Source organism: Festucalex cinctus, chromosome 18 (genome assembly GCF_051991245.1).
Source record: "Festucalex cinctus isolate MCC-2025b chromosome 18, RoL_Fcin_1.0, whole genome shotgun sequence".
NCBI classification, from domain to species: Eukaryota; Metazoa; Chordata; class Actinopteri; order Syngnathiformes; family Syngnathidae; genus Festucalex; species Festucalex cinctus.
Window position 1 is genome coordinate 3,725,448 of NC_135428.1, and position 8,249 is coordinate 3,733,696.

At 37.8% G+C, this 8,249-nt stretch overlaps 1 protein-coding gene across 1 annotated transcript; it reads right to left on the reverse strand.

Annotated features, from left to right (window-relative positions):
* Window positions 1-4,485: 4,485 nt before the first annotated feature.
* On the reverse strand, window positions 4,486-8,249 carry eral1 (Era-like 12S mitochondrial rRNA chaperone 1). The gene is made up of 11 exons (XM_077505783.1): window positions 8,017-8,249; window positions 7,507-7,662; window positions 7,275-7,402; window positions 7,018-7,095; window positions 6,901-6,947; window positions 6,375-6,436; window positions 6,177-6,289; window positions 5,798-6,088; window positions 5,043-5,192; window positions 4,864-4,944; window positions 4,486-4,742 (listed from the first exon to the last, which is right to left on the reverse strand). Exons 1-11 carry the CDS (start codon window positions 8,120-8,122, stop codon window positions 4,620-4,622), a joined length of 1,335 nt encoding a protein of 444 aa, XP_077361909.1. The 5' UTR covers window positions 8,123-8,249; the 3' UTR covers window positions 4,486-4,619.

The following is an 8,249-nucleotide window of genomic DNA, read 5'->3' on the forward strand; positions in this document are numbered from 1 at the left end:
CGCTGGAGCGTTCTTGTGTGCTTGTGAGCAAATCTTGAATGAGTGTTTGGTTTTCAGCCAAAGGGAGCGCGAGCAACTTAATTTTGTCAAAACGGTTTGTACGACTTGACAGTAGTACATGATTAAAAAAATAATAATCTGCACGCTCTAGCTCCACCTTGTGGCTCTAATTTGATTTTAAACCACCACCTCACCTGAGGAAAAACAACTCATGAACCTGAGCATACTTTAATATAAGCTGTTAAATAACACACCATTTGGAGTTTGTTGTTAAAATAAACAACCAATTAAAAAAGAATTGCACACATTAGATAGTTAAATACAAGACATACTTTTGTTTTAGGAACATCACCAGTGCCAATGCCAGCATTCAATGTAAAATTAAAATCCCATTGACAAGCTAATGGAAAATTACCAACTACTGAGAGGGTTCAGAAGTCATCCGTAATTATAGTCACGTTTCTACTTGACAGGTAATTCATCCATCCATCCATTTTCTTGGCCGCTTATTCCTCACAAGGGTCGCGGGGGGTGCTGGCGCCTACTGGTTGCCAGCCAATCGCAGGGCACACAGAGACGAACAACCATCCACGCTCACAAGCACACACAGGGACAATTAGGAGCGCCCAATTAGACAGGTAATTCATCTCTTTAAATTTTAAATTCATTAAACAAAATAAAACGTAACATTTTGTATACAAACACTCAAAACTGTTCCCACTGAGGGGGTAACATTTGCAACACAATGAGTCATGCTAACAGTGTAGCAAATTAGCAAACACGGCTAACATCACCTTTTTTAGAGTACAGGTTTTGTGTGGCGTTTCTTTAAAATATTAATTTATTATTATTTTTTTAATCACCCAATTATAGAAGTCGAATTAGTAGGCCTACATCAGTTTCAATACCACTAGAATGTGTTAAAACTTTTGTAACATTTGCAACACAAAGAGTCATGCTAGCAGTGTAGCAAATTAGCAACTACGGCTAACATCACCTTTTGTAGATATCAGGATTTGTGCGACATTTCTTTAAAATATTTATTTATTTACTTTTTTTTTTTTAAATCACCCAATTATAGAAGTTGAATTAGTAGCCCTACACCAGTTTCAATACCACTAGCTCGTATTTCGGAACGAGAGACCATGTTTGGGCCATCCCTCTTGTGCAACAGTTTTGCACCTTAGCGTTTCTGAGCAGATAAGTTAGCCAAAGACCAAACCACCCTGATAGTCTTTCTTATCGGGTCCAGCAGATCCACTAAAGCTGGTGTCACGCCCGAACTAGTCAAGTGTGTTACTATGGAAACAGCCATGTCCCGACCAAGGTCATTGAAACATAAAGAGAAGTCCTGGAAATATGATTTCATGTACTCACAACTTATACCTTTTGGCAGCATCTCTTTATTTTTTACAGTGTGAGAAAAAAAGTCTACAACAAAGTTTAGAATTTAACATTTTTTTTTTTTTTTTTTTTTAATCAATGAGGTGTCTAAAGTATGAATGAGAATATGATGCATGACACATCCAGTACGAATCTAAATCCTCGAATCCGTGGGGGTAAATCCATTAAAGTATAAAAAAAAAAAAAAAAGTCAGATAAGCATCATCATCTGACATATCATAGTATTACATTTTTATCTCCTAAAGTATCAGGCTTTAATCCGTGGGGGTGTCAGATTGTGATCGCGTGTTAGAAATTGAACTTTATTAAAGCATAAAAATGTATTTTTGACTAGTTTGATAGCAGTTTGCGACAAAATGTGTTGGATGGAAAACAGGAGGGGATTCCGCCAAATGATGTGATGTTCCCAAACACAATCCTAAACGCACATGGTGTATTTAATATTTTAAAAATTGAATAAAAATACACCCAAACCATTCACAGACAGCAAAAAAGACAATCAAATTGAAAGAGCACCTATTATGTGTTCATTTTTTCAACGTTATTAGGACGTCTTCAAGTTTGTTTGTTTGTTTTTTTGACATGCTCATCCTCCTCTTTTTCTTATCAGTTAATTACTTGCGTAATTTAAAATAGACAACAAAAAAAATGACCCCAATAGTTTGACATGAAGAAATACACTGAATGTCATATGCAAACATGTATTAAATGCTTTATTTTTAATGCATGTAGTTAAGTAATTATTACTCAAACACATCCTGTGCTACCTTTAACATAATGCTGTCAGTTAAAGGATCATCTGCGGCCAAAATTAATGGTGTGTTAATACATGATTAATGTGACCTTTTTTAAATATCGCCAACCTCCCCACAATATTGTGATAATTAGTGTATTGTGAGCTTCATATCGTGATATCGTATCATGATGTTTGGATATCGTTATATCCCTAGTTTTTGTGTGATTAATTCATTAGCTAACATTTTAACTTTGACCGCACTAATATTTTTATTATATTTATATTACAGTCGAGCTCCACCTTTTGCGAAGAAACTAGCCACAAATAGTGACCAACTATTGCAAATTGAAATGCTTGGGAGGAATAAAAAATCTTCAAAAACATTGACAAACATTGGATATAACATGTAATGTCTTATTTCATGGAGCAAATTCAGACATTACAGCTGCTTTTGCATAAAATACAAAATATTGGCTGGTCAGATCGGTCTAATATTTTTTAAATTTTGCAATTACAGTAGACCAATATTTTTTTAAAGAACTTATAAAGTTTTGAAAGTGTATTTGGGGAAGGTTTTTTTTTTTTTTTTTTTTTTTTTTTTTTTTTAATTAAAGACCCATGAAGCAGGATTCAGAGTTTTTGCACATTTGCGACCCCTCTGGCGAAACACGGAACGGACGCCAGCGACGCGCACGACCAAGGATCATGAGCATGACGTCATGCTCAGAGCAACATCATATCACTTTAGATGAAAATAGTAGTACAGTAGTGCCTCCTGTCCATTATACAATTCTTAAAACATGTGCGGGGTTATTTTTTAATTTGAGTCTTAACTTGCGTCATGCCCCATTTAAGTCATATGTACAACTGATTAATTCATTTTGGTGGTAATTGTACAACAAAAAGTTTGCGATATCAGATATTACAAATGATGTCCATTTCTTTGCAAACGAAGGCAGGGTGTGGACAAACTTGGCAAGCAGGTCAGGACGAGATAAGACACAAAAAAAAAAAAAAAAAGTCCAACCCACGTGTGATTACGGTATGCAAATGAGCTTTTGGCAGCCTTCTAATAGAGGGGGGATCATACAGGGGGGCCCAGATACAAACATGAAGATGCTGCCTGCGCAAACGAGTGAGTATGGGACACATCAAGGCTTTGTGAAATATTTGACAAACATGTAATCGTCTCCAAAGAACCTTGTACCCTGGACAGGATATCATCTTATACTGTAAGTTTAATGAAGAGACACTACAGTATAGATGATGTACTATCCAGGGGGGTCATTCCCTCCTCGCGCTGGGATGCACGCCGGAACAACTTCAGAGAGACGCGGACGAGGGCCGTCAAACCGTTACCATTACTGAGTTTTAGTAATGGTAAGGGTTCTAACGGCTCTCGCTCATTATCAGCTGGACCTGGAAAAGATGATTTCTTGTGCTTTTGAACAAGTGAAATAAAGTTTTGGAAGAAAGCTTGCCATGTGTTTGTTTTTTGTGTGTGTGTGTGTGTGATGCTGATGCATTCGAGGCATTGAATTAATGAGAATATTATATAAGTTATGCATAATTATTGACATGTAAGTTTTTTTTTGTCAAAATGTAACTGAATTTCAACTCAATTTGCATTGTAGCACATTTTAGAATAAAACTAATTGAACGCCTGTTTTCGTTTTGTATGTGTTAGCAGTAGTAGACGAAGAAATATAGAAAAATATATTTTAAAAAAATATAGAAAAAATAATAATCAGGATTATTTTGGCAATTAAAATCACAATTATTAAAACGAAGATAATGTTTAAGCAATTAAAATATTAAGAAAAAAATAGAAACACGATAATTATGTAAGTCCATTTTGGACCAAACAAAATGTAATAATATATATTTAGAATAATATATATTTATTTATCTATGTTGGCAAGAAGTGCAGCATGTGCACTGTGCAGTCGGACGATTATTATTTTTTGTACAAAGAAAAATGTTTAAACGTTAAAATAAAGAGAAATAAAAATATTTGAAACACTATAATTATGCAAGTTACTTTTGCATGAAACAAAATTTATTTTAAAATAAAAAAAAGTGCAAATGTATAAATTTAAACACCTAAAAAATTAGTACTAATCTTTTATTTTTTACGATGATGCTGATTTTATAATTGCTGAGTGTCATCATTGAAATTGTAATAGAATTTCGATTAATTGCACAGCCCTAGTAGGTGGTGTCAGGAGTGGAACCTCCTGACAGCCGCTGATAAAACCATCAGCTCCGTCAAACCGGGCCTGCTGTGAACATGATATCAAACTCCTGTCAAAACCAAACGATGCAAATGCTCACTGCAGTTCATGTTGATGCTGAAGTTCATATATTTGATGCTCAGGATAATTTCAGAATACACGCTTCATAATATCAGTCAGCATCCTCCATATGTGCAGATGTTTGTGTCATGTGCACAAAAAACAAAAACAATCCAGTCCGCCACTCATTTCTTCATCTTGACCGCGAGCTTCAGCTGGACCGGTTTGAGGAAGATGCACTGAAGCTGCTCGCTCGTCTCTTGGGCGATGCGTGCGATCATCTGGCCCGCCGTGCCGATCACCATCCTCTGCACGTGCAAATAAAAAAAACAAACAAATACAACATTTACACTTAAAATAATACAAGTTGAAAAGAAAAGCTTAGAAAAATTAAAGCTCCCCCCATAAATATGGACGAAAGTGACCCACCATGTGAGTTTCTTTCATGGTATGAATATTCACCAAGATGTTGAGATGTCCGTTCTCATCCTCTTCCCAAAAGTCAACAGACTGAGAGCAGAAAGAGAGTCGCGCCCGAATTAAATACTTAAGTTGACAATCTGATAGGAGTCAGCACTTTGCATGACTCGGCGTCCTTCGTTAGTCACCTGTGTCACTGCATACGGCACCTCCTGGGGCAGGTGCTCCAAAAGCTGCTCTCTGATCAAGCTGATGCACATTTCCTCTGGACTTTGGTCTGTCAATACCTCGCTGTGGTACTGCCACGCTCCAGGCTTGGCGGCGATCATTAGGTAGCGCTGTGACAGAAAGAAAAATTTAAATTAACTCATTTGCTCCCAATAACATATACATACGTTTTTTTGTTTTTTTTTAAATGTTTTAAGTGTCCCACTTACACAGACGGCCAGCAGGTGGAAGCAGAGAAACTAATTAAAACTAACTAAATTTAAAAAAACAACACTCAAAACAAAATCAAAACTAAGTCAAATGAAAAATTCCAAAACTATAGTAACCCTGAATATAGCTAAGTTTCATAATTATTTACAAATCTGTTTAAAACTGTGGCGAAAACAGCTTGTGGCAACATGGCCCTGGTTGATCTCTTATACTCTGCTGCCACCTGCTGGTCGTTTTTGAAATAACTACCATTGTTTCAACTGTTCTCTTCTGTATACTCTAGCATAAAAAAAACATTAAAACATAGAAATATGTCTTTGGGACACTCATAATATTTAATATAGAACATATTTATACGTTTTTGGGAGCAATTGAGTTCACAAACAAGTGGCGTTCCCCAAGACTCCATCCTTAGCCCCCTTCCGTTCATCTTTGACCATATATTTCTCTCTCAACTCCAACATGACCTCCACTCAACTTTGAGAGGTCTCCATTTTTTCCAAACCTTGAGCGTCTGCACATCCTCTCGATCCAGAGACGAGAGCATGAAGACGTCCTTGAAGCGAGGCCAGCCCTTCCGGCTCCTCAGCGTCTTCAGCTGCCCTTTGACCAGCCCAGACTCTCCTCCATGATCGGCGTCCTGGTCCCGCGGCTCTTCCGAATCCCTTTCCGCCATCTTCTCCGCCCAAGGGGTCTTGATCACCGGTCGGATGCGCAGCTTGCGGCCGTTCACGACCCCGCATGTCAGCTCGGCTGTGACATCCAGCAGCTTGTCCTTCATCTTTATTCCGTCAACCTTAAGAAAAATATGAGCGAAGCATTCTGTGTAGCCGACAGTATTTGAGGATATATGGACCAGTGTTTGTGATTCTAGGAGCGATTACCTTATTGAGAACAAGTACCGCAGGGATGTCGGGGTAGCGCGCTAGACATTTGAGTACTTCATAGTCCAGCTTTCTGCACATCCATCTGTCCGACACGTCAACCATGACCACCACTGTGAATAGACAGTTGGACATCCAGCTACTATATTTCACAGTTTGAAAATAATAATAATAATAAAACATAAAATAGAGCCCTACTTAGGTCAGCCTCTGCCACCGTGCTCCAAGGATCCAAAAGCAAAGACTTCTCAAGATGGTGTCTGTCAATGTGCATGCAAGTAATATTTTACACTCATATAGAGTAGGGATGCAACAATATCCAAACATCACGATACGATATTATCACGATATGAAGCTCACGATGTTATTGTTATGTTGTTATGTTATTATTGTTGTTATGTCTTATTATTATGTTGTTACCCACATAATGGCTTGCCCCACGGGCATATTACGCTCACTATTATCTGACAATTAACGTAGATTTTAAACATAGAAGGGCCACAACATCCCTAATGAAAATTAAATTGTACTATAAAACGAGCCACCAGGGGGTGCTAGAACTGCACAAATGGAAATCAACCTGACTTTTTTTTTTTACAGATGTGTCACATTTAAATATCGTGAACATGACGACGACGATATTGTGGCAGTTTTAACATCACGATATCACGATATTGCGCTTATCGTTACCAAAAAAAAAAAAAAAAAAAAGGAGCTAAGGTACCTTTTGACTTTTGATGGAGTGGTAAGGCCTGGCGTGTCCAGTAAAATCTAAAACAAAATGTGTCCGTTTCAGCACTGAGCTTCAATCAAATGTAAAGGAATAGATGAACAAACTTACAATCTGTGTATCATCCTCTGTGAGGACTCCCAAGGCTCGTTTTCGTGTAGTGTGCACTTTCTTAGAGACAGCAAACACCTTCAACGTGACAAGATTTAAGTAGATTAAAAAGTAAAATATACCACTTCACTGTAGGGGACAGACAGTTAAAAAAAACAAAAAACAAATCACAAGTAAATACACGACAGTCGGGCCAAACTGGACAAATTCATTGAGAAAATCATGAAATACAGAATTACAAAATGAAAAGTAGATACCTTTCTGTCAAGAAGCTGGTTGGACAAAGTAGATTTGCCAGCATTTGGAGAACCAATTATTGCCACTTTCAAAACTTTTGCATGTTCAGGTTGATTGGGCTGTTTCAGTAGTAATGACATTTGTTCACCTACCATGAAAGCAAAAACACATGTATGAGTCAATAAATATGATGATGGTCACACTAACCATGAAGGATATTGATGCTCATCGTGGATACATTAGGGAAATCACCGCTGTGTGAAGGAACAGAGGCGGGAAGGCGGAAACGGCTGTTGTCTGCCTCTGCGGTGTTGCCGTTTAGCAGACTCTTCACAAATGTGTCTGATGTTATTGAACAGGCTGGATTGAAGGACGGGTTTATTCTTCTGAAGCTACACACAGCATTTCCTGTAAAGACATGAGGATCTCCATTAAAGCACTGCTAAGTTAGTATTTGCAAATTCACTATTACTGTATAGAGATATGTGTGTAAATGTTTCTACACACGTGGATCTGTCACAGGAACGTCAAGCTGCTTGGGGATGGTCATGCATCTATCACATATGATATTTTCTAGGGCAACCATCATTTTTGTCCAGCCCTGTTACATGAGTTCGTTTTTTCAAATAGCTCTGTTGAACCAAAATTCAAAGTCTGACTTTCACTAGCTCATTTTCATTAATTGTCGTTTTACCATCTTAATTGTCGCAACCACAGACTCGCGATAAAAATCTTGATCAACAAATAACGTCTGATGGCTACCTGAGGTGAGAATCCATTGCGCATGTTCCTGTCGAGCAGACGCGACAAGCCGTCTGGAGAGGACAGCCGAGTCTCTGAAAAAACGTCGCCACATTCTGAGAGCCATTATATTAACCGATTTACTTAACTAAATATGATTAAAGATATAATTAAAACTCTACGTCTCTGTTTCTGTCACACCAGTGCGTCAACAGGGCATCGCCATTTTTGTTTGACCAACAAGGCAAAACTTC

Bases quoted from the DNA above. Each gene is read 5' to 3' on its own strand.
- eral1 (XM_077505783.1), bottom strand. From the start codon at position 8,122: ATGGCTCTCAGAATGTGGCGACGTTTTTTCAGAGACTCGGCTGTCCTC. The intron at 4,945-5,042 runs GTGACTAACGAA...TTCTGCTCTCAG, and splicing joins TGCCGTATGCAGTGACACAG to TCTGTTGACTTTTGGGAAGA. The intron at 4,743-4,863 runs GTGGGTCACTTT...TTGCACGTGCAG, and splicing joins CCATGAAAGAAACTCACATG to AGGATGGTGATCGGCACGGC.